General features: G+C 35.0%; 1 protein-coding gene across 10 annotated transcripts in view; it reads right to left on the reverse strand.

Moving 5' to 3' along the window:
- TAF2 (TATA-box binding protein associated factor 2) overlaps positions 1 to 27,980 on the reverse strand; it is a 234,666-nt gene that overhangs the window by 167,215 nt on the left and 39,471 nt on the right. For all 10 annotated transcript variants that reach the window (XM_035011822.1, XM_035011821.1, XM_035011820.1 and 7 more), the window contains exons 18-23: positions 25,226 to 25,336; positions 21,068 to 21,261; positions 20,073 to 20,212; positions 17,251 to 17,320; positions 9,577 to 9,686; positions 493 to 722 (exon numbers count right to left, since the gene is read on the reverse strand). In XM_035011822.1, the coding sequence (XP_034867713.1) occupies positions 493 to 722; positions 9,577 to 9,686; positions 17,251 to 17,320; positions 20,073 to 20,212; positions 21,068 to 21,261; positions 25,226 to 25,336 (855 nt within the window). The remainder of the gene's footprint in view (positions 1 to 492; positions 723 to 9,576; positions 9,687 to 17,250; positions 17,321 to 20,072; positions 20,213 to 21,067; positions 21,262 to 25,225; positions 25,337 to 27,980) is intronic.

The raw sequence follows: 27,980 nt of genomic DNA on the forward strand, positions 1-27,980 counted from the left end.
CTCCTCTCAAATCAGCAGCTTACTCATTTACCTGACCATTCATTGTTATTTAATTTGACAAGCATTTGCCAGGCACTTATCATATGCTTAGAATTGTGCTAGGTATGACACAGAGTAGCAAAAAAAAAAAAAAAAGGTCAGGGCCCCTGTGTTCAAATAGTTTGCCAACAGCATATATGGACAAGATTAAATATTCATTTCAATTTTCTACTACTCAAGGAAGAAATTCAACACTCAAGTACAAAAACACCATGTCATGACAAAAGGGGTAAATGGACTGGGAGCACATCATTTGTCATGTGCAGCTATGTAGTTTGTCAGGAGCATTTTCTAAACTGTACAGTGCTAAACTACTGTCAGCTAGCCATTTTTTTTAAGTGGCATATGAAACTTTTAGTGGCTTTAAAATTCTCCAGTCAGAAACAGCAGTTCTCTTCTCTAGATAGTTCTATATAATAAAACTACATCTTCCGTAATGCACGTGATACTTACAGGGTTCTGAAATCCAACTAGCTGTGCGTGACTACTTGGATTAATCGCAGCTTCTTGGTTGCCTGCTATGGCCTCCGGAATTATGGTCGGATTCAAGACAGCTTTTTTCTCTTTTAGATTAAGAACCAACCCAAGCTCTGGTAAGGGCAAGCAGGAAGGCCTACTGAGGCCAAAAAGTGTGAAGTACAAGTCCACAGCACCACACCGTAACCTCCAGTCATGTGAAGTTCCTAAGAATAATAAAGAAATAAGTCAGTATGTACATTTATCCATAAATTTTGAACTGCTCCAGAACCTATACAGAAGGAAAGGATTATGATGTCAAGGGGCCATCTAATGACCTAGGCTCCACTGGCAAACCCCGTACTCTAAAGATGCATCTTAACATAGATATTTAGAAATTGTTATGGAAGCATTAAATGCTTTCTTTAAAAAATATATATATACTTGAGAAAGAGTGAGAGTGCGCACACTTATGTAGGGGAGTGGGGAGAGGAGAGGGCGAGGGAGAGAGCATCTCAAGCTGATTGTGGAGCCAACACGGAGTTCGATCTCAGGACCCTGAGATCATGACCTGAGCTGAAATTGAGAGTCGGAGGCTTAACCAACTGAGCCACCCAGGCACCCCTGGAAGCAGTAAATGCCAGTGAATGAACTAATGAATTCTGTAATTGGAAAAAATGTTATCATTATGCCATTTTTTTTTTTTTAAAGATTTTAGAGAGAGAGAGAGAGTGCTAGTGAGTGTGTGAGTAGGAGGAGGAGCAGAGGGAGAGAAGCAGACTCCCTACTGAGTGTGGAACCTGACCAGGGGACTCCATCTCATGACCCTGAGAGATCATGACCTGAGCTGAAAGCAAGAGTAAGATGCTTAACCAACTGAGCCCACCCAGGCGCTCCAATTACACCATTCTTAGCAAATATTAGACATCCACTAAAAATTTAATGTTCCCAAAACAGTATTTTTTCTGGCTTTAAATCTTCCTTTTAATTCCTCCTCCTTGGTAACTACTCCACATTCATTCATTCTCTGTTCATCTTGTCCTATTTTCTTCTTGAATAGCCCATTAGGAAGACAGCACTCCATGAGCCTTTATGAACCCTACCACTTGAAACAAATCTCCCGTCAAATTTATTACTTTCAGGTTTTAAATATGGTAAGAAACTCTACAACTACTTAAAATAACATGATTAAAAACTTTTATTGAAGAGGAGGAAAATGTTTTGTTAAATGCCTATATATTTGTGTTGCTCTAGTAGGTATTTATTTAAAAAATAAAAATTAAAGGAAAAAGCAAACCCCAGAGATAGCAAAAGCTGGTAAAACACATACTGACCAGGAGAAGACTGTGTAGAAATTTGGTTTAAAGTAGTTGAGAGACTAGAGGCAAGTTCTTTCAATTTCTCTGATGAATCTCAGTCTTTTTTATCTCCAAAATAAGGGTTTTGATCTTAAGATTATACCTTATCCCATATCAATAGCAGATCAGAGAGCAAATCAATACCAGAGTTCTTTCTCACTTTCCGTTTTTTCCCCAACAGAGCACTCTAGGTAGATAATGCCATCAAATGGAACTGCCTGACAGGATGAAATCTGTTATCTAGGATTAGAGAATTGCTATGGTTTCTAGGCAGAATTTAAAATGATGTATAGAACTTAAAATAAATGAAAAGTAACATGTAAATTCTTCTGGGTAAGAAAAATCCTACAAACAATTTTGATCAATAACTGTGATTTCAAAAGAGGACCATAATGTTTAAAAAGGAGAAACAAAGGGAAAGAAGTTGCTACAGCAAATTTTACACAGCATAAATATTAAGCTTTGTGGTTTTCAACAAGTATGAGAATGAGTAAATAAACTGCCATCAATCAAGTAGTGATTCTGATGAAACTTACCCCAACAGATAAGTATTTATGACATACGTTTTATGCAAGGGAAATTCATAGGGAAGGAATTATAATTTCACAGAGTTCATACTATACACACTACACTGTACTAGGCACCTTCCACGCCATGAACCAGCTATCATCGATCCTATTTGAGACATCTTCAACTTGGTTACTGTGTGAGAAGGTAACAGATACACAGCATTGTTAAAAGCAAAAGAAAGGCAAGAGCTCCTGAGGAGAATGAGGTTTTTATCATAAAAACTAGAGAAACTAGACACGGAAAGAACAGTACAGACTGAAAAGTAAGGACTGTATGCTGGAAATCCATTTCCTTCTCTGGAATATGCAGGTCTGTACATTTTAATGGTCTAACATTGCTTAATTTTTTGTAGGCATCCATTATTCTCCTCCTCGAAGCATTTTATACATGTAGGTTCCACAAAGGTCAGGTATCAGATTCCTGAGCCTTTTATTACAAAGGCTGGATGGGCTCAAACCTCTGAGGGAAGGGAAGGAAGCCTGCCAGAGCAGTTAGCATGATCTACTCATGGGCATCACAAGAAAAGAAGTGAACCTTAGGCATTTTATCAGTAAAGAAAACTGGAACAGTTTAGGGTACATTTACACTGGAAGAAAACTTAGCCTTGAAGATCAATATCACGTAATTACGTCTGCAGCAAATAACCATCCTGAACTATGCTGTAGATGACATTGAAACCAGTCAGGTAATTGAGTGTGAATTCCTCAAAGTTTTAAAAAAAATTATTAGCAAATGGAAAATGTACATTTTGATGAACTAGGGTGTTTTTTTTTTAAAGTCAGCTTAAAAATGATTAGGCAGCACAGTGAAAGCTGCTAAATGCACTGAACCCCTAAAATAAGAATTTTGATACTTTTTATTTCTATGTGGGCTTTTTGGTTTTGTTTTTTTAAGTTTAATCTATTTCAGAGAGAGAGGGAGGGAGGGAGAGCACGTGCATGGGCGCAAGACTGAGGGGAGGGGCAGAAGGAAAGGGAGATTCTCTGCTGAGCAGGGAGCCCAATGCAGGGCTTGATCCCAGGACCCTGAGATCATGACCTGAGCTGAAGGCAGACGCTTAACCAAATGAGTCACCCAGGTGCCCCATGGTTTGTTTTGTTTTTTGAAGATTTTGGTAGATCTTCAATTTGGATGGAGGAATTAATACTATTTTGTTCCTGAGGGAAATTATTGATAGTATGTCTTCCCTCAAAGAAATGTATGGCTGATTTAAGAAGGAGCTAAAAAATGAAGAGCAGTATTTCCTACAAAATTACAAAAGAAAAAAAAAATCGAAGCTCCACTACATTTCAAAATCATGGAACAAAATCTTAAAACGGTTGTCATTACTGACAGTGCAATTAAGTTGAATGGCATAGTGGGGAAAATACTTCTGCTAAATTACCAGTTAGCTCTGTGATTTTGGGCAAGTCAGGTGCCTGGGCCCTAAAATGAGAACACGGATCTGAGATGATGCTTAAGATCCCCTCAGGTCAAAAATTCTATTATTTCAAATCAATCAATTCCATTAATGAGAGGCCCTGAAACAGCTCCTGATTTCTACCCTCAGTTACAGCATTTTGAAGACCCTCTTCTAGCTTAAATGGCCCCAATCACCTAAGTGGCAAGGAATGCTCATAATATATGAAAAATAAAACAGACCTTATTCACTCCTCTCAGGTCAAATGCTGTCCATCCTGTCTCACTAGCAGTTATACTTTGGGACCCACCTTGCTTACTTGGAACAGAAGAGCAACATTCATGAAGAAAGTAGGAAACCCAGTTCTGATGTTCTCTACTCAAATCACAAAGTATCTAAAGACAAACCCCCCAAATAGCAAATTTGATACTAAAAAGATCTCTTCATTTTTTGAAGTAATTGCTACTAAAGCTGATCAAGCCAAAAAACTGCTAAGAAGAGAGGTCCCTTTGAAAACCACTGTTTCCAGGACATTTTTCAACAAACCCAGCATTTCTTATTGATGAAAGAAGCTTGGAAATCTGAACAGAGTTGAGTCAGGCAAATAAGAACTGCCACAGGGCAGTTCTGTCCTGATCTCTCCATGCGTATTACACTAAGTACAAACATTTCACTCATATCCAGTGTGTATACATGTATGTAATTTCCTACAAAAAAAATGTATTAATATGTTTTCATTTTCTTGACCATTTTTCTTCCTAAAAAGGAGCATTCGGGGGGAGTAAACCAGAAGGCCAGAACTTTGAAATCTTCTGATGTTAATATCAAAGTTGTCTATTTTCTTACTCTGATATGTGACAAATTCCATCAAGCTGAATTAGTTTTCTTTCATTCTAACCCCTAGAGTATAATTGTACGCTTCCAAATACTAAAAAGTATGATGTAAACAGCCATTAATGTCCTGAGCAATTCCATAAATGTTTTCCTGTCATCCTTACAGTAACTGCCAAACACTGAAGAGCAACTTGGGAGTAATGGCTAAGATTTCTTTCATAATGATATACAATCTCTTCAATGCAGGCCTCTATCTTGAGAAATGAAAAAACACTGTTAATCAGGTAAGACTTGAGAAAGTACTTACGTTTTAAATAAAATGCAAAGCACCAATAATAAACTCCAAGTCCTAAGTTCTTAATTTTTAAATGTATTTTTTTAAAATTATTGTCATGTTGGTCTATAATCCAGTATCTTACATAAAGCTATAAAAGGTAGGATTCTCATATGTTCTGAATTTTTAAATATTTTTCTTTGGGAAAGGAAAATCATTTCTTTCAGTGTGGAAAAAATATATATACAGCTAATAGAAGAGAGCCAGGTCGTAACTCCACCTGTTCCTCATTGTATACAGGATAAAATGCAAACTCCTGATCTATTTTTCCAGATAACACTATTTGTCAAACACCCTTTCAAAACTTGAGGCTTTTTCATATAATTCTCTTACCTAAAATGTCTTTCTCCTGGGCAAACTCTTCCATTCCTTAAGAGCTAGCTCAAATGTCACCATAGCACAAACATTCTGCCACTCCAGGCAGGGTTCATGGTTCTATTCTTCAGGTTTCTAGAGTACTGTGCTCTTTTATTTATTTCAGCAACTATCTATTTGTATTAAATTCTTATATACACAAAACATAGTATAGTGGTATATTGGAGGTGCTCAAGAAATAAATGGTGAATAAATGAATACTTGAAGCTTTAAAAAGAACTGACCATGAACAATGTGATTAAAAATAAACCTATTTATTTAAGATTCTTACACACCTAGGGACAAAGACCATATGATGTGAAAGCAGTTTCTCTTTAAAAATGTTTATTCTTTCTGAGGAGCATTATTCTTTAAAGGCTATATGGGAACTACAACAACATTTTGGCGGACAACTGAGGAAATATGGTTATGAGATATATACTGGAGTAGGGCATGTTAACGATATTGAGGATATGTAGGAGGATGTCCTTATTCTTAGGAATAAAGTATTTTGGGAAAAGTACCATGATACAATTTACTTTCAAACAATTCAGGAAAAAAAATAGGTATGTATACACAAAGAAAGAGAGGGAAAAGAAAGAAAGTACATATGGTAAAAAGTTAACAACTAGTGAACCAAGATGAAAATACATGGTCATTCACTGTACTGTTCTAAAAATTTTTCTAAGCTTTGAAAATTTTAAAAACAAAATGTTGGGGAGTAAAAGTTATGTGGGAAAATTAAGGAATGGGGTAAGATATCTAATATCTGTATGTATATGTACATACATATATAGCTGTGTATATATGTGTTTTCAAAACAAAAACAGCTGGGATGATAGCAGAGTAGCAACCCAGAACTTAAAAGGTGAGCGGAGCTACCACACACCAGGCAGAGAGCAGAGACCAGGCAGTCCTAGGATCTCAACGGTAGAAGTCTGGGAACCCTCCTTCTGGTATATAGCCATTAGGATGACTCAGTTTCCAAGAGCCCCTAGTTTCTTTACCTCTCAGCTCTAAATACCCCTAGTATATTTCTAAAAAGAGTATTATTAATATTCATTACTGATATATGAATTTCAAAAGAACATGAATATAATTTCATATAATTAGCTCATTGGTCTTACTCTCAAATTAATTTCAATTTTTGAAATCCTAATGTTATGTATCCTACCACAATTACTCTCTTATTGAGAAGTTTCTAAAACCAGCTAAGCAAACTGATTCTTCAAAAGCACCTGATGACCACCTTCTGAAATGATCTTTCCTTAACTGCTATGATACTGTCTCTCTATACTATTTGAAATGGGTTCAACAAACTTTGTAACTATGCAAAGTCAACACATCTCAAATCCACTTGGGAATAGAACAGAAATAAATGAATATAATTAAATCCCTATTGTCCACAGTTTATTTGTTCTCCATATGTAAATCAAGATAATGTTTATCTCAGGGGCGCCTGGGTGGCTCTGTTGGTTAAGCAACTGCCTTCGGCTCAGGTCATGATCTCAGGGTCCTGGGATCAAGCCCTGCATCGGGCTCCTTGCTCAGCAGGGAGCCTGCTTCTCCCTCTCCCTCTACCTGCTACTCCACTTGCTTGTGCTCTCTCTCTCTCTCTCTCTGTCAAATAAATAAATAAATAAATAATCTTAAAAAAAAAAAAAAAAAGACAATGTTTATCTCAAATGACCAGATGACCAAGGAGTCCCAATAGGGAGTGAGGGGCAGACAGAGTTCAGTAGGATTTAGGGACTTAGATGATATTCTAGTTCCTTTTGTTATAAGCGAATTCTCATTACCATTTCTTTTTTTTTTTTTCTTAAAAACAATCACAAGAAGATATATAGTAATGTGAAAAAATTATCATGATAAAATGCTGTTTTAATACCTTCATTTCAACTACAACTATGTACATACAATTCTTTCCCCCAAAGGCCAAATATACTTAAATGTTAATAGTGGGGAATGTAATAAAATTATATAATATTTTCTATTTTGGTTCAGATAAAACTCTGTAACACGATTATATTGACATTACCATTTTATAAAAAGAAACTTTAAAAATTATGGGGAGCCTGGCTGACTCAGCTGGTGGAGCATATGACTCTTGATCTTGGGGTTGTAAGTTCGAGCCTTACACTGGGTTTAAAGATTACTTAAAAATAAAACCTAAAAAAAAAAAATTTAAACAAAAAAAAAAAGGTATTTCTTGAATCAGATTCATTCATGTATCCCAAAAGTTCAGGAGTGGAAGAGAAATGAGCAATCCTCTAACCAATTTCCCTTAATGTCCAATGTCCTCTGAAAACATTAAAAACAAAACAAAACAAAAAACTATTCCCAACTATTCATGCCACTCCCACTGTTCATATTCCTCCCATTTATTTATAACTCTGAAGAGCTGAGCAATAAATTGTTTACAACTACAGATCTGTTTTGTTTAGAGAACTGCCACAGGGAATTCCAAATCAAAGCAACAACTGTACTTTATACTGAACACTATCAAAATTAAATACTAAAACATCAATCAGAGCTTGAATTTATATAACCACAACTTTCCAATGGGTTTCAAATGTCTCATAGAAATTGTTCCATTAATCTTAAACACATATTTATTTTGTTCAAGAAATCTTCCCTAGAAGGTGATAAGAGATTCTTTGTAATTCATTATGCTTTCCTGGAAGTTATAATCCATCCCAGTCATGGAATCATGCATTCTTGTTAAGAATATATTCAACACAGTTTGTGCCACATACTAACTATTAAATGATCCTTTACAAGTTCCTGAACTTGCGTATTCATCCCCCGGATCTAAATGACAGTAATCATAACATCCTTCAAGGTACCACAAGTAGCAAAATATAAAACATTATGTAAACAGCAGCAATCATTCTTCTAGGGATTAGGGAAACCATTAGAAAAATAATTTAGCTTTATCAGTAGAAACCGGTTTCTGTGTTTTCTGAATACTTTGAGGGCAAGAGCCATACTACTGTATTTCAATTTGATACCTGCTATGGTGCTTTTACTTGGTGTGTTACACTATGATTATGAAACTGAGGGACAGAGTTATACAATTACTTAACATCACAATGCTAGTAAATAAAATAATTTTTAAAAAATTTTTTAAAAAGAATCAGAACTTGGTATTTAGTTATGACTTAGTGAAGTGGCCACCAATGAAACAAACATTTTCTGAATTGTTTAGTTATTGTCTAAATAAACAAGTTATTTTCTAATATTCTAGACAGCAGATAAAGTAACATACATATTGGAATGAATAGCAACTGCTCTCTCACCATCTACCCAGCACAGTTTATCTTTAAGTAAAATAAATTTACCTTTTAATTGAATTTTAAACCCAAACCAATATTATAATTTCAACACATCAGATACATAAGGCAAATTTTCTTTAAACATTTACAAGTCAACTGGAAAAGACCAAAAATTCAATTAAATAAAAATGGCAAAGAATATGAATGACCTACCAAAAAGGAACTACAAATAGCTCAAGCACATGAGAAGCGAAACGATATCATTACTCTGTTAGTTTAACATTTTGGGCACTTCATATGAACTAGATACTGTGCTTTACAGATAGTAACTCACTGAATTTTCAGTTTGCAGAGGCAGGTATCATCAGGAGATACACAGGCTTAGAGAGGTCACACCTCATAAATTATTCAGCTGGGACCTGACCCTCATCCACCTGGTTCCAGAGCCTATACAAAGGAGCACTGGGCTATCCTGCCTCTTGACCTCATCCAAATACAGTGAATTCAAACTGTGAATGAGATACCATGGTATCCACTGTGCAGAACAGTAACAACATATACCACTCCTGAAAGGATCCACAGGAAACTGGCTACCCCTGGGAAAGGCCACTAGGCAGCAAGGGAAAACAGGTGAGAAGACATATTTTTCAACTCCTTATAATCTTCTGAAATAAAAATAACAATAGTTTGCAGCTCTATATTTATAGCTCTTTAGACATGTGGGATACTTCCACATAAATTAATATTTTTGTTTCCTCAACCACCTTGTGAGGCAAAGTGAGTGAATATATCCTTAGTCAATGTCACCACACTCACCACTGTGAAGGCAGATGTGATAAGTATCCTTCTTTAAAAAAAAAAAAAAAAAGATAAAATATTAACCATAGTTCTTTAAGTACTGAAAACTTGCTGCAAAATGAAAATACTCCAATAATAAATTTTTTTTTAAATTCTTACCAGAATTCATAAGTTTCCAAAGTTGATCTACCAAGGCTTCATTGCATAACGGAGACTCCATGTTCTTAGTAAATGGTGGGTTCTTCGTCAACATGTTTAGAATCTTATGTCTGAAAGATAAAGAAAAAACTTCCGCTGACCATGAAATAAAAACATTTGAAAATTATCTATAGTATCTCCTTCCTATTTTATCATCTCTTCTTAGATTTATTTTTGTGTTTAAGTTTAACTTCAAAAGACATTATTTTACACATCCTAAATATTTACTATTGTTTTTTCACTAGAAAGGTTCTGGTGGGTTTGTTCTTTTCTAAAATTACCTTAGTGTATAAGGAGGTCCTTTAAAACCTGACTTCATGTATTCCTAACCAACCTTTCTCATTCCATTTCTAAAATGAACATTTTATTCTCCTTAGAAAAATTTTTAAAGAAAGACTGGTCAGTAAATACAAAAATCTTAAAATGGGGCAAAAAAAAAAAATTACATATGGATGAAGAACAAGTCTACCCTGAGATAATAAAATGAATATAAACTTCATTATTATAGTATCTTTGTAAAGCATGGAAATGTGCAGAAGCTTTTAAAATACGGAGACCAAAAAAAAAGGTTTCCTCAAAATGAGCTGAAGTTTAGAGGAGTTAATCAGTCAAAGTATCCTCGTGTTGAGTAACAGTTAAAGTCCGCTACTGGGAGTTATCCCCTGTGAGAGGCCAGCTGAACACTTCTGGAGTCTTCTAAAAATAGGGCAGTGTGACCAAAACAAAATCTGAAAACGAAAATGTCCAACGCTATGAGTAGGAAACGCCAAGAGAAAGAGGATAGAAAAAGAAAAGGAAAAGCAAGGAAGCTATGGCAGTAGCCTAACATTGAGTGCAGGGATAAGAGCCAGGCCCAGGCTTAAGAGATTCAAGACCACACAGTAATGGAATGCTTGGATACAACTGGAGGAGAAACTTCAGTTGTAATTACAAATGAGATTAGCAAAACCTGAAAGGTGGACCCAAGGCAGTTTTTATATTTAATTGTTGGTGGTAAGGCATCAGACTGGATTTATACTTGAAAAAGACATGGGAAGAAAGTGGAACTACTAGGTTGCAGATTAAGATACTTAACCCCTTTTGGCTTCAATTTTATGTCTGTAAAACTGAAAGATGTGCTCTTACTTTAATATCCTCTTGTGCTTTGATATTTTAAGACCGTATAGAAGACTACTGAAAAGCTATGAGAACAAAAAGTGAAATGGAGTTACAGATGCAATTTACACATAGGGATTATGAAAGGGGATACGTCTCTTCATGGATATTTCATATGCATATTTTCGTAACTTTATAAACAAACACAATTCCTGTCCTTAAGGACCTCAAAATCTATCTGTAAGAATAGATCATTATTACAGGTAAACAATCTTTAAAAATATGGACAAGTTTGTTCTTTAGAGCAGGTTAATGTTGTTATACTTTAAGTCTGCATTAATTAGAAAACTTAAGTTTCTATTCGGCTGCTTTCCCAGTTACCCCAAATACCAAAGTGTTAGGTGTGCCAATGAATTGTAAAGAGTGAAACTGAGGATATCTTTGACATGATCACTGAAAGAGCAATAGTGATCAGTACATGTATTACTACTATCAAATTAAACATTGCTTCAAAAGTTTTGTTTTTCTCTAAAGTTTAGATGATAGAAGAAAGGATTTTACAAAGAAATACTTATAAATGACTAAACACCCAAAGTGATACTCGGAGGAGATGAAGTTTAAGGGAAAACAATGAGAATCTCATGCTTAATTTTACAAAGATTAAACATAAAAATTCAGAATAAGCATATGCTTCAGACAACTGGAACAGACCTAAAGCAAATCCTGAGAAAGTCATAGGTTTATAGGTTTGCTGCTGCATCACATTATTTCCCTAAACAGTTGAGAATTTTCTTAGTGGGCAAGTCCAATCTACTGTCCATCACTTATCAATAAGAAACTCAAATCAAAACCAAAAACATGCTCAAAATCTGTCATGAGAAAAAGCACAGGATGTCTGTGTGTCTCTTGAGGGACGGATACACTGCGATCATATGTATGCTTCATTCCAAAACCAAAATATAATTCCATGTCATCTTTAAAACAACCCTATCCATTTTATTTTATTTATTTTTTTAAGATTTTATTTATTTATCTGACAGAGAGAGACACAGCGAGAGAGGAACACAAGCAGGGGAAGTGGGAGAGGGAGAAGAAGGCTTCCCACTGAGCAGAGAGCCCAATGTGGGGCTCGATCCCAGGACCCTAGGATCATGACCCGAGCCGAAGGCAGACACTTAACGACTGAGCCACCCAGGCGCCCCTAAAACAATCCTATCCATTTTAAAGAATATAATTAATAGTTCTTCCTATCAATATAAAAAGTATAGTCAGGGGTAGAAATGACTGGAAAGCAATAATCCAAAATGTTAAGTGTTTCTGGTTAAAATAATTATAGGCTATTTAAGTTTTCTTCTTAATGTAATTTTGCATTTTTCCAAATTTATATGAGTATTTTAAAATGTCATGCCCAGTGATGAATCACTAAATTCTACCCCTGAAACCAATACTACACTATATGTTAACTAACTTGAATTTAAATAAAATCTTGAAAAAACGGAAAAGAAAGAAGTTATGCCAACTGAAAGGAAACTATAATTTTCAAAAATGTAAATTTCATTTTAGTTCAAAAATAAAACACCTAGATTTAATTATTTATTTAAAAACTATGCACCTAGATTTTTTTCCTTTTTTTAAAATTCATTTATTTGAGAGAGAGAGAGAGAAACAGCATGAGAGGGGAGAGGGTCAGAGGGAGAAGCAGGCTCCCCGTTGAGCCGGAGCCCAATGGGACTCTGGGATCATGACCTGAGCCAAAGGCAGTCACTTAACCAATGGAGTCACCCAGCGCCCCATCCTTTTTTTTAGATTATTTATCTTAACAGACATTTAAAATGAACAGCAAACTTGATGAAAAAAAGCGTTAGTAATCGGTCAGGTGATTATACAGGTTAATTAAAGTGCATTTATTTAGTTTAAATTCTCAAGATACCTTAATGAAGAACCAATCTATAATCTGAAAATCTTCTATTGAGAGAAAACTACACAAATAAAGTGGACAACCCTATTACTATATTTAAAACATCAAGCCAACATGAAAGACTGAGAACTTCCCCAACATTTCAAAATAAACACCTTAAAGCTTTTTTCTGTATACAGTTGTCAACATAGAGATAAAATCATTTCTCTTTAACATATGAAAGAAGTTAAACATACATATGATTAGAAAAAAAGCCATACATATGATTAGAGGAAAAAGGAAAAAACTGCATCTTATCACTCATTTCACATGTATTGAACCAACTATATATAAGGCACTATGCTATATTCCAGACATTGACAAAAGGAAACATGGTCCCTATCTTTTTGGAACTTATATTCCCACGGGGGAGACAAAGATAATCTAATAGTTCCAGCTATAAAATTAATACTTATATATAGGAGGTATTTCTTTACTTAAGTATAGGAAGAACTGTAGGATTTTTATGGACAATTATGACTTCAGGGACATGATCCAGTATAGGGAATCAAGGAAGCATCCTTGCAGAAACAATTTTCAAGTTTAGCTCTAAAGCATCAAGGAATAATTACAGGTAATTTGGGTTTTTTTTCCTCCAGACTTTAAGGTTTCACCCTAAAATTCTTCAGAGCTTTATCTAACTCTACCAAAATCAGTAATTCTGATATATATAATAATAAACACAGAAAGAAAAGAGAGAAAGAAAAAGAAAATCCACATATATTTTTAAATTTTAAGTCTTATTGGGGCACCTGGGTGGCTCAGTTGGTTGAGTGTCCAACTCTTGATTTCAGCTCAGGTCATGATCTCATGGGTCGGGACATCGAGCCCTGCATCAGTCGTCAGTCTCCACACTCAGCAGGGAGTCTGCTTGGTGATTCTCTCCCTCTGCCCCTCCCCTTCACTCTCTCTCTCTTTGTCTCTCTCTCTCAAATAAATAAATAAGTCTTTAAAAAAAAAAATTTAGTTCTTATTGAAGACCATTTCATCATTAGGAGTTTAAAGATCAACCAAGGACCATAAAAATAAAATGCTTGTGTCTGGGGTAGGAGAGAGTAATGCCACTGATTTTAAGACATATACCAATGTTTACACATCTTAAAGACTACGAATTCTATCCAATCAATAAAGTGGAATATGGCAGATCTGTATTGTAGTTACTTAATGAGTTTAAGAAAAAGTAATAGAACAGATTGGTGGTTGCAGGGAAAAGGGGGGGCAAAATGAATGAAGCAGGTCAAAGAGTACAAAACTATAAGTCATAGGGATGTGATGTACAACATGGTGACAATAGTTAATACTGTGCTGCATTTTTGATAGTTATTAAGAGAGTAGATCTTAAAAGTTCTCATCACAAGAAAAAAAGTGTATAACTATGTATGGAGAGGATGTTAACTGAACTTACTGTGGTGACAATTTCTCAATATATGCTAATATTGAATCATTGTGTTGTATACCTAAAACTAACATAATGTTGTATGTCAATTATACCTAAAAGGAAGAAAGAAAAGAAAAAGGGAGAAAGAGTAATGATGGGAACAAAGAGAAAAGGACAGAGCTCCTATTCAAGCAAAGAAGAAACACAAAAATATGGACAGATGTGCCAAGATACTAAGAAATATGCACGTACGTACATTAACTGTTATGTGGTAACACTTCTTGACAATTAACATTAAAGATTTTTAAAGACATGCTGAATTTTTTTAACTATGAACAGACCTATGGGCTGGATGATATTAAGTACAGACTAAGAGGTTCCCTACTGATGATATAAATGAATCACATCAATTAAGAAGAAAAGTGTCGGGTGGGAGGGATGGGGTGACTGGGTGATAGACACTGGGGAGGGTATGTGCTCTGGTAAGCGCTGTGAATTGTGCCAAGACTGTTGAATCTCAGATCTGTACCTCTGAAACAAATAATGCAATATATGTTAAGAAAAAAAAAAAAAAGAAGAAGAAGGTAGTAGGAGGGGAAGAATGAAGGGGGGAAATCGGAGGGGTAGACGAACCATGAGAGACGATGGATCTGAAAAACAAACTGAGGGTTCTAGAGGGGAGGGGGGGTGGGAGGATGGGTTAGCCTGGTGATGGGTATTGAGGAGGGCACATTCTGCATGAAGCACTGGGTGTTATGCACAAACAATGAATCATGGAACACTTCATCTAAAACTAATGATGTAATGTATGGGGATTAACATAATAAAAAATTAAAAAAAAAGAGGGTAAAAAAATCAATAAATTATTCATATGGCAATCTGATGACAGCTCAGCAAGTAAGAAGGGCAATGGGACACTTCATAAGAAAAATTATTAAAACAGTAAAATTTATCACACATAAAAAAAAAGTGTCAAATATAATCATGAACTATATCTTTAAATAGATTTTCAGTTCAATTATAAGTAACAGTGCTCTTGAAATTTGAATGTTATTAATAGTTCCATAACAGAATTTCAAAAAAATCATTTAGACTGTATAGTATGTAATTCAGAAATATAGAAACTTCAAATATTATATAGTACTACAATCTGCTAAAATGGTCTTCAAAACACAGTTCCGTGATCTCAGAAATACACGCCTTAACGTTAGTTCTGATGTTGTGAACTGAAAATATAAATGAATACATGATACACTTTGTTTATACTGTATTTATAATTTCTGTTCCTACTTGCTATCAGTAGGATCTTATAAACTTCCAAATGCATGAACTCGGTCAGGTAAGAGATGAAGGTGGTTTCCTGCCTATCCTCTTTTATCTGATGATTATGAGATTTTTGTCCACGTTAACCCTACCTTTAGTACACATCAATCACAAAGAAAAATTATTTAAAATACAATCTAGATCACAGATCAGGAACTTATGAAATAATAACAGCAAAACTTTATACAAAGATATGCATATAACAGGCATCATTTAAAACACTGAAATGGGGGTGCCTGGGTGGCTCAATCTTAGGTAAGTGTCTACCTTCGGCGCAGGTCATGATCTCAGGGTCCTGTGATCGAGCCCCACATCGGGCTCCCTGCTCAGCAGGGTGTCTGCTTGCCCCTCTCCCTCTACCCCTCACCCTGCTCATGCTCTCTCTCTCGCTCTCTCTCAATTAAATAAAATCTTTAAAAAAAATAAAGATTAAAAAGAAAAAAACAAACACTGAAATGGTTAAAGTTGAAAGACAGATAGACATAAAACACTGAAATAATAAGGTCGCTTAACCAAGAACTCACTGCTACAATCAATCTGAACAACTACCGTTGGTCAAAGACAATGTCTTCAATCTCTTATGTGGACTTCTCATGTCCAGATGCATTTCAGTAAGGTTAGAGAGCAGTTTGCCTGTATGTCTTTTCAGAAGAAAAGAACTATCTGTCAACTTATGTGTCAAGTTGAGTAAGACAATTAACATCTCTAGGTTTATGTTCTTGTTTCTAGTGGGCATAACTATAAGTTACTTCCCACAATTCAAATTTTATTTTATGAATTCATAATCTTAAAACAAATGAACAAAAATTTAAGTGTCTCATATATACAAAGAAAGGAAGACAGAAAAGGTCAAATATTTAATCCTATTCAAATACACTATGAATATCCTACTTTGCAAAAGAAAGCAACAGAAATGAAGGAAATGAAGACTAGAAGAAATACAAAAATGAAAACTGTTACTAAGTCAGGACTGGGATTTTCTTCTATTTTCGCTTATTTTCTAAATTTTAAATCTTACATTATACTTTTTAAATCCTAAGTCTATGGATTAAAAATGAGATTTTATAGGAGATAGAAAGGAACAAATGGGATACACCAAGACATTTCTCTCAATGACTTTTAAAATAGACTGAATCAATCAATACAGATATTATAAATCTGGATATATAAGAGATGGCCCATGTACACTACAAACTGTTTAAATTACAATAGAAGTCGTACATAAAATTTCAGGGAATAAACTTTGCTTATTAACAATGTATTTTTTAAAATGTCTTTCCAAAGGTATACGCAATTTTTTTAAAGAATTTATTTATTTGAGGGGTGCCTGGGTGGCTCAGTCGTTAAGCATCTGCCTTCGGCTCAGGTCATGATTCCAGGTCCTGGGATCGAGCCCCGCATCGGGCTCCCTGCTCGGCAGGAAGCCTGCTTCTCCCTCTCCCACTCCCCCTGCTGTATTCCCTCTCTCGCTGTGTCTCTCTCTGTCAAATAAATAAATAAAATCTTTAAAAAAAAAAAAAAAAGAATTTATTTATTTGAGAGAGAGATAGAGAGCGCGCATGCACACATGCACACATGCAGAACCTGGGCGGCAGGGCAGAGGGAGAGGGAGAAGCAGACTCCCTGCTGAGCAGGGAGCCTGATGTGCTGGCTCCATCCCAGGACACTGAGATCATGACCTGAGCCCAAGGCAGACGCTTAACCAACTGAGCCACCCAGGCATACTCCATTTTTTAAAAAGCACCTTAAAAAGGACATTAATAAATGCATAACATATTCCTCTATTTTTAAAAATAATAAAAACTTGTTCCATGTATAATCTTCCCAACTTATTCAGTTTACTTTAGGACTTGCAAAATCAAAATTTAGCACAAAAACTAACCTTACATAGGGTACAGGGTCATTCTGAATCATATTAAGTAGCCATTGCAGTTCTTCATAACTCCTGTCCACTGAAAATAAAGAAATATATTTGTTTTTAACTATAACAGATGAAATAATGAGTGACAAGGAAAGATTTACACTTAATATTTAGGGCTATGTCTTAGCTGTATCTCAAATCAGAGTTGAAGACTGTAGACAACTTCTTACATTTTTTATGGACTAGGCCACTTTGTAAACTTCACTGGTATTGTGCTGTATATAGCCAAAACATAAAACAGGACCAAGTGCCTATTTTTCAGTAATGCTCAAGTCAATGACAAATAGAACATAAAGGAAATTGTAATTTATTAAGAGCCCTAAATTAGAGATGAGTAACTCTAAATAGACAAAATATATTTAAATAAAATTGTGTTCTAGATGCTTAAATCAAATTAATAGGAAAATCTGATACCCACTGGTATCTCAACTATATTAGAGTATACAATATGAAATAATGTTTTTACCCAAGTGGTTTCTTTCACTTTAAGACTAATGAACAGTCTTAACTTTTCAACATAACATAATATAGTGCTATAAATATAAATGATCTGGATAAAATCACTCATTAGCAATTTCCAGTCACCTTTTCAACAAGTTATGCTTCTATGATTTGAAAAGCTTTATTATCAGAATTTTATTTCTGATATCTTCCATTTTTTCACTTTCTAATCTAGAATTATGGATAATACTGAAGCACCTCTCAATTATACTTATTAACTTAGCATTCTTTTGGAAATCATAATATTAGCATTCTATTTCATTTCAGGTAACACTAATTCATGAAATCTTAGTATTTATGTGACAGTAATCATCATTCATGTATCTTGGGAAAGAAGGTTGAGAATACTGGCATATTTGGTAAATCTAGATTTCACAAATTTGGACATCTAGATTTCACAAATTGGTAAACTGTCAAAACAAAACAGGAGACTGATAGACTACATTTTTTTACTTGACAAAAAAATCTATTAAAAAAAAAAATCACTATTTTCACCGCCATTTCTTAAGAGAAAGAATTATTGTTACCCTCAATAAAAAGAACAAATGACAATCCTTTCTAAACTTAGCCCAACATATATAATATACACACTATTTTGTTCTTACCTTCTATAATTTCTGACTATACACACACATACTTCTATTGAAATTTACTAAAAAAATGATAAAGATTTGAGTAATTTCCCCTAATATGTAAAAATTAACCAGTATCTATTAAAGAACTTCCCTCACTCCTTCCTATTTCCATAGTCAGAAGTATAAAATACTCTAACTTCTTCACTCTTCCCATATTTTGGCACAATAATCTGAAATTCTCTATGCAAATTAAATTATTTATTTCTTATATTTGCGTATTATTTTTTTAAAGATTTTACTTATTTGAGAGAGAGACAGAGCATGAACGGGGGAGGGACAAAGGGAGAAGGAGAGTGGAAGCAGGCTCCCTGCTGAGCGAGGAGCCTGATCTGGGCCTTGATCCCCAGGTCCCTGTGATCACGACCTGAGCTGAAGTCACACACTCAACCAACTGAGCCACTCAGGCACCCCTGTATATTATGAAGAATTATTTTTGAGAGGCGCCTGGGTGGCGCTGTCAGTTACGCCTCTGACTCTTGGTTTTGGCTCAGGTCACGGTCTCAGGGTCGTGAGAACGAGCCTGCATGGGGTTCCTGCCCAGTGTGGAGTCTGCTCAGGGTGAAGTCTGCTTAAGATGCTCTCTTCCTCTGCCCATCCCCCCACCTCTGCACGTGCATGCTCCCTCTCTCAAATAAACAAATCTTTTTTAAAAGAAGAATTATTTTTGAAGTTTGCATTAAATTTTATAACCATGTTATTAACAAATATTTAAGCTTAGCTTTTTGTTTTTTGTTTTTTTTTTACAGGCACAGTCACTCATCACTAGGTCTTTCATTTCATACTTTCATCAAACTTGAGTTATTATTTGATTCACTTCCAGGTCAGCTGAAAATTCTTTGGGAATTCCATTTTAAAGAATGTTACATAGGAGATGTACTTCTAAATCTTTAAGGCTACATGAGTGACAACCTGGCAAAAAAGAGAAGGTAGGATTGCAGTTTTCCCTAAACATTACATTAGCCATTTTTCACTGTCTTTTGAACTCTTCATATTCTGAAGAAGTCACAGGCCACAGGCCACATTATTCTTTTATCCTGTATAATAACTGGGTTCCTTAACCTTAAAATTTTTAATTTTATCAGACTCTAGCTTAAAAAGTTTCATTTTACTTTTTTGTTTTTCTTCTACCTGCTTTATTCTTCTTGACTGATTTTTAATATTTTCATCTCTGTTTTTTTCTGCCCTGTATTTCTTTAAATGTTTTGAATATGTAACATTTTCTTAGCCATTTTTTGGTCTTACTTTTTTTCAACGTCAAGAAGCCTTTTCTAATCCCCCCTACTGAGGTTCCTGTGTATATACCTCACTTTACTTTCAGAAACAAATTTTTGAAAGGTACAAGATGTTTTCTTGAGTCCTCAGCTAGAAATTTCAAAAATCTTCTTCTAGTTTTAATAACATGTAATTAAAGCTATGGAGTAATACACTGACTCCTTAGAAAGACCAAAGATACCTATTTCTAATTTTATTCTTTTCCCTCACTTATTCTTATACAAGTTCTACATTTACCAAAATTCTTTCTGAAGAATTTAAAATTTAAATCTCTACTTTGTTTGCAATAGGAAACCCCAATAACTGAGATGGCCTTAAATATTTAGTAAACATTTCCTTCTAAAATGATAAGAGCATATGCTTCTAAAGCATTACCTTTAGTATAATCAACAACTGCTTCCAAAGCTGCTATCCTAATGTCCACAAAGTGGCCATACTCTGCATAAGATTTAAAAAGAGCTGGATCACTTGGCACATGTCCATTCTTCTGAAGCACTCGTATGGCTCTCAAACAACTAGGAAAAAGAGTATTTACAGTGAAATATTTCTTTTCTTTTTTTTTTTTAAGATTTTATTTATTTGACAGAGAGAAACACAGTGAAAGCAGGAACACAAGCAGGGGAAGTGGGTGAGGGAGAAGAAGGCTTCCTGCCGAGCAGGGAGCCCGACATGGGGTTTGATCTCAGAACCCTGGGATCATGACCTGAGCCGAAGGCAGATGCTTAATGACTGAGCCATCCAGGCGCCCCTACATTAAATATTTCTATAAAAATATTTTGAATCAAACTTGTTTCCCAGGCATTAGGAATCAATCTGTAACAGCAAACTGAAAAACTGATGTGATCTGAATCATCTTTTAATTTTGTAACATTAAGAACATTAACTTTTTGCACTAATTTAGTCAATAATGTACATGGAAAGTGAGAACTGGTGATATTTGAACCACTTGATCAATTATTTTTTAGCAAACTCCTAAAGAAATAGAAGTTTTAGATAGCCATATACAAACAAGTTGATAAAAGTGAAGTCATCTAAGTAAGAAGCTTAATGCGGAGATGTTTATACTATATCTAATGGGATAAAAACATTTTACAGACATCAAAAATGTTTATGAAGAACTTCTAATGACATGAGAAAGCGTTTATGATATAAGCAGAATACAAAAATTTATGTATATGATATATATCACATAATTAAAAATGTATTTAGTTACAAGAGGAAAAAATTTAGAAGGCCATTCTCCAAAACAGTAAAAATATATCTGTGATGGTACAATGATATAAGATTTTAATCTTCTTTTACTTTACTATATTTCCTATAATTAGAATAATTTCTCTTATAATTATAAAAGCAAGTAATTTTTATCATACCTGACAGTGATGGTGTGTCTATAACTTGGAAGAAGTTTTTCCATATTCAAAAACCTGGTGATTTCTTCAAGAATGAGTCGTACATCTGGATTTAAGTTGTCCAAAGTTCGAACTTCATTATTCACACTGACTGCAGGCGTAACAGAGTTGGCAAGGGCATCAATCATTTCAGCACGATAATAGTTATCTGAAAACTAAGCCAAAAATAATCACAAGAAACAAAATTCACACTTCTGTTCAAAAATTAATATTTATAACTTCAAAACATTAATTATCTGAAAACAAGCAAGTTCTCTGGTGATTATTTAACTATGTCTTTTGTGTAGTTATACATTGGGAAAAAGAGTGAGAGAGACTTACTAATTAGTAATACATTAGTTTACTCAACTAGTATTTACAGCATGTAAGAGTAACCTACCTAGATTCCTCTCAAAGGAAGACCACAGGCCACAAATCCTGCTGGTAACACAGAGCTTGAAATCAGCTATTTAGCTCTACACTCACATATAAATTTATAACCAAGGATCCCCAGATATTTGAGGAAGCCATCAACATAAAAAAGGAAGACCAGAACAAACAAAAGGAAAAAAGCAACCTGTCGGAAAGAGTTTTGCAGGGAAAAGAAAACTGGTAAGGGGAAAGAAAATCCAAAACCTATCATGAACATAGTCTGAGAAATAATCAAAGGTATGCCTTCCAATTGTGTAACTTATTTTAAAAAGAAAAAAATATGCAGAGATTGAGAATCAAAATTAAATTGGAATATAAAACTGAAAAAAGTTCCTGAAATTCTAAGCAAAAAGAAAGACATAAAGTAAAAAGAAAAGGAAACTAGAGGGCTGGTGTAGAAGACATAACATACAAACCGGAGATCTAGCAAGAAAAGCAGAGAAAAGAGAGGAGACAACAATACAAAACAATTTCTAAATCCACATCCCAGTCAATTCCCAGAGAAGCAATTTATTGAAAGGCAACCTAGGGTGGCTTGATTTACACTCAGCAAATCAGATCCTCTAGCCTGGGAATTTGAACTTCGAGCAATTCATTTGATCATCAGTGTTGGGAATATGGTATGGAAACACAAACTGCCAGGGGATGGAGGGGAAGCACCTGCCCCCTGTGACTTCCACGGTGGAGGCAGAAGCTCACATTGACAGTTATAATGACAGAATGCTGACACATGCCTATAGTTCAGATACAGGGCAGAAAATAAGGTACACAATAAACACAATCAAAGAAAAAATACTCCACACACGTTCACTATGGACCAAGTTTTGTTTTCAAATTGTTTTCATGATTGCAAAATTAGTCACTAAATCCTTCCCTCCGGAGCCAGAGAAAACAATCATGGATTTTTGTCAGGCTAATTTTGTTTTAACATTGTAGCATTTATCAACCTTTTCTTTTCCAGGTTCTAAGTCTGGTTTCCAATTTAGAAAGACCTTTTCCATTCAGAGATTATTCAAATTATGTTTATAGGTTTTCTTCAAATATTCTGATTGCTTCATTGTTACCTCTACTTTGCCAACAAAGCAAAAGTCCATTTACTTAACTGCTATTTCTGACCTAAGTATTCAGATCACAGAATGAACTTAGAAATTAAAAATGAGATGGGGGTGTGGGTGAAGTAGGAAAACCAAAAGATTTAACCTTTATCCCTCAGACCACATCCAATTCTCACAGCTACTATAATCCTAACTGAACAAGCTAGATTATCTGATCACCTCAACGTTATAAGAGACAAGAAAGAAGAAATAATTTGCAGAACACATGTAAGGTAGAGGCTATTCAGTATAGTGAAAATTCCTACAAAAAAACAAAACAAAAAAAACTCTGAAGGCATCAATATCAGTGTACTACAGCAAAGGCTGGCTGATGTTTTTAACAGTGATTCTTTGGAATCAGGAATAGTTCAACCCATGTTCTGTGTACTGTAATTAACAAAACAGTTTAAGTATTTCGCACTGATTCCCAACTTCTTTTTGGCATTTCCACATGTGACCTATTACCCTAAGGTAAAGCTTTATTAGCTTCTATCTCCTCATAGGGAAACTGAGATAACACTATCTATCTCAGACATCTGATGAGAATCATATTAGATTATGCATGTTTTGGTATAGGCCATGGAACACACAAAAAAATAGCTTATTTTATTATTATTATTAATATTTGTATTTATTCTATCCTTAATATCTTCCAAGATTAGTATGTTAATCTTATAGCCACTAACACCTGATTAGCCTTCTTCTCAAAATTACAAGAAGTTGAGTCTTACGTTGTTCTGCAAAAATAATGAAGTATAAAATTTAATAATCTGTCAGTATGCACCTTACAAAATCATAAATGATGATATGGATGATAGCATCATATAAAGTAGCATGGTGTACTAAAAAGATCACCACATAGATGGGCGGCAAGAGCTCACAGCACAATTCCCAGATTATACTTCCTGTGTCATTTTAGACTCTCAACCGCTGTGTTTTGTTTTCATTTGTCAACTACAGAATAAGTAAGGTTTAAAGAAATTAAAATTAAGGTAGGTGAGATCACTTTGGAAAGTAAAAGTACTATACTGGGGCTCCCATGATTTAAATTATAAAAGCACTCCCCCCAAAACAAGAAAACTGACATAAACAATTTTACAAAGTATTTCCCCATTCTATCTGAATATAATCTTGATTGATATCATCTGAAATCCTAACCTTTTATCTTCAAATAAAAGAAATTCATGTGTAGAGTAAGAAAGGAATACTATAAATGAAAGTCAAAACAAACCAGTAGACTAAGAAGGAAAGAATCTTATAAAAAAATTTTTAACAGTATTCAAAAACAGAAAGAAAAAGTCTATCAATTACAATGTACTTTTAAAGTACTAATTTTTTAAGGACTCTTTTTAGCTTAAATCATTTGAATGTTACTCTACTGACCCGAGGAAAAACTGGTTGTCCTGATTTTCATTATTAATCAACATTTTTTAATAAACATACTTGTCACTTTTTCTTTACTGTTGTGATGTTTCATTAACTGTTCATGGTTTTGACTTATCCGCCATACCAGATACATGTGTCTTTGTATGTCCTGTTCCTTCTTCCTGGAGTAACACTTGGAAAATCCTATTCATCTTTATGACACAGTTTGAAAGTCACCACTTGTACACAAAACTTCCCTGAGTTTTTCTCTCTATACCCTTTGGAAGGCACTACTTTCTCTGAATTCCCCTAGAAAACTCTATACATATTTCCACTACGGAAGATTGTTTAACTGTTTACTTGTCTGATTTCCCCATTAGGTTGAATCTGTGAGGGTCCAGAATCAAACTGTGATATACAGCAGTTGTTCAATAGATGTTTAATGAGTAAACGAAATGCTAGATGCCATCTACCAACTCTTCTTTCTGTTTAACACAGTATACTGCCTTGGGGCGCCTGGGTGGCTCAGTTGTTAATAAGCATCTGCCTTTGGCTCAGGTCATGATCCCAGGGTCCTGGGATCGAGCCCCACATCGGGCTCCCTGCTCCACGGGAAGCCTGCTTCTCCCTCTCCCACTCCTCTGCTTGTGTTCCTGCTCTCGCTATCTCTCTCTCTCTCTGTTAAATAAATAAATAAAATATTAAAAAAAAACAACAACACAGTATACTGCCTAGCATAGCATATATTCTCAAAAATATTTGCTGATTGTTAGAATAACAAGATGAAATGATTTTTGAAGCATAGCACTCAATAGCTATTTGCTAATTAATAAACATACATTACAGTAAAAAACAAAAAAGGTTAAATTTACTAATGAACAAATTATCCCAAGAGGGAACTGTTTTCTGTGCAACACATAGTAAAATAAAAAATAAGAAAAAATAAAAATTGGGCTGTCAGACTTCACCAAAACAAGTTTTAGTTGGCTCCTCAAAATCTGATGCACTACTATTTCCACATTACTACAGGTATAAGGAACATTTAAAACACAATTTAAAAAAACAAACAAACAAACAAACTAATCTTGGGTTGTCTTCCACTGGTTCTTATAATAAATCGTATTTGTATATTTCTATCTCTAGAAATTTCAAGTACCATGGACTCAACAATGATTTCACAGTCTAAATATTTCTCTTTAAAAACAAAGTATCACTGGGTAGTTTTATAATATTCGTTAAAGTATCTTACCTTATTTTTTCTGTTGTCATTGTACTTGATTAAGTCTAAAATGAATGTTAAGACTTCTTTGGGACAAAGGTTGTGAACATCTCTCAATAAAGCCATTGCAACTGGCATAGTCTACAAAAAAAAACCAAAAAACTTTTTTAAGCATATAATAACTTCCTTCGTTACTATAATTCATTTTAGTATATGCAGAAAAGGGGTACTCCGGGACTGACCTAGGTATCCAGATGGAGTTTAACCCCTCTAATTCCCACCCCTTCTCACTGGGAACATGTGAAACATTGTAACAGAAGAACAGAGTAGCAAACCAAGAGAAGAGCAGTCTGTAGCCTGTGTGCCTTTGTCTTCATTTGGTGGAGTAAAGTAGATGTCATAAAAATTATATAAATCCAGGTCTGTGTCTTACAGTGGAAAAGGAATGGGTTTTAACACTACACAGACTACTCTTCAACTCCTACTCTACTACCAAGATGATTATTTTAGCTAGCTGCTTACTTAAGAGCCTTGTTTCCTCAAAACCATTTTTAGGATTAAATGATCCAGTGGCTGGAAGCATCTGACAGACAGAGAAGAGGTCAATCATCAGTCTGGGAGACACTGATTCTGCAGTACCACCCCACTCTCAACCTAAAGAAAAATGGTAACTTATCTAAAATCCAGCCTAACTTTCCCCCTTCCAGATTTTCACAGGCAACTTTCCTAAAGAAGCGGAAACCTGGCTCACACAGTGGTAACCTTTACCAGTAAGACCAAGCTACTGAAACTCAAGAAAGAACCACAGATGAAGTCATCACAGTCCTCAGTACCCACGGAGATTTGGACTATGCTCTCATCTGATTCAAAATAACAGTAACTTCTAAACTGAAGAACAAAAAGGAGGGAGGGAGCACGAAGGAGCAGAAGCAATAGGACAGTTAGTGTTACAACAGTGTAACAAGAGACAGTGTTAATGCTGTAAGAACTGAAGGAAAGGCTCTTTTCCACAGAAATACCTTCCTATGCCTGTTCTGCCCTTTGGGACTCAAGTTTGACTTAGAGAGTAATCTTTTCTCTCTTTTCTGGCACTAGAAGTATTATGTAAAAGAAGCTGGTATACAAGCAATAATCTTCCAACTTTTTTGACCGCAACCCACAGTAAGAAATACATTTACATCCCAATCTACACACACACACAAATTTCATATACACTAACTAAAAAACAAAACCACAAACACTGTATACCTAAAGTGTGTTTATACCACACCTTATAAGATGTGTTGCATTCTGATACTGCCTACTGTTTTATTTAAAAAACAAACCAAAACTTACAAATTGATCTCATCCCCCTCACTAACGGGATACAACTCCCAATATGAAACACAATCTAAAGTATATGGACACACAATGGCACAATGAAGTGGACATACTGGGTAGACATTAACTTGTTTCCATACCATGAATTAGTGAAATGGCAACAGAGAGCTGAGCAACAAGTACTAGAGAATGTTCAGTTCTTTAAAATGACAGGATGCCACTAGACTTCTTGGATTATATCAAAATTGGTTTTCCCCAAACCTGACTCATCCTGAATCTGTTCTGATGAAATTCACTATAATTATATCATGACTTCTACTCTCAGCAGGTGCCTCAATGTTGCTGGGTAATCTTTCACTTCTCCATCATATATAAATCTCACCTTACCTAACATTTCCCTCAACATCTATCATTTCACTCACTTCCAATCTGCTTTCAACCTGCCTCAGAAAAAGGAATGTTCTTATCTTTCCTAAAATTAACCTCCCAACTGCGTCCCACCCACTCCTAATATCTTCAGAATTTACTCTGCCCTCTCTTTTTTTATATCTACTTGCTCCCACTTGAATATTTCATCTCTCCTTTTCCACAGATTCCTTTCTCTGTGCCAAACATGCCTCAAGTTTCTTCTTCCTTTATACAAAACAAACCCAAAATGTCCCTTTCTTAGCACTGCTTTATCCTCGACATGTCTCTCTCATATTCTTCAACACCAAAATCATTAAATAGGCTTTGTTAGTTTTTTCTACTTCAACTTCACTGTTCTTTCTAGTTTGATCTACTTAATATGATCTCTGCCTTTATTACATATTTTATTTTTTTTACAGAGGGATATATTTACCTATCTATATATATATATATATATAGAGAGAGAGAGAGAGAGAGTGTGTGTGTGTGTGTGTAGGGAGGAGGGAGGAAGAGGGAGAGAGAGAATCTTAAGCAGGCTCCACACCCAGCACAGAGGCCAACACAGGGCTGGATTTCACGACTGTGAAATCACAAGCTGAGCCAAAATCAAGAGGTGGATGCTTAACCAACTGAGCCACCCAGGCACTCCTGCCTTTATTATTATTATATTATTATTATTATTATTATTATTATTATTAAATTACTCAAAACATTTTACAAGTGACTGGCAAATTGCCCAAATGCTGAAAATCCTGCCTTTCCCACATCCCTAACTAAAACAGTGACACCATCACACCACTGTGACTTTCTATATTATCATTTATAAAAAACTTATTATACGATACAGTGTAAAAAACACTTTACATACTTGATCTATTTGATTTTTAAAAAGATAAATTTTACAATTGAGTAAACTGAGGCTTACAAGGTTAAGAGGCTTGTCCTCGTGCAAACTGCAAGTGAGAGCAGAGCTAGGACTGAAACCAGAGATGGGTACTGTACTTGTCTGTCTCAGAAGGGCTGTCCACGTTCTAGAAGGACTGCCATCAGAAGAACT

The sequence above is a fragment of the Mirounga leonina genome, unplaced genomic scaffold, assembly GCF_011800145.1.
Source record: "Mirounga leonina isolate KUSES-001 unplaced genomic scaffold, KU_Mleo_1.0 Mir_165, whole genome shotgun sequence".
Classification (NCBI taxonomy): Eukaryota; Metazoa; Chordata; class Mammalia; order Carnivora; family Phocidae; genus Mirounga; species Mirounga leonina.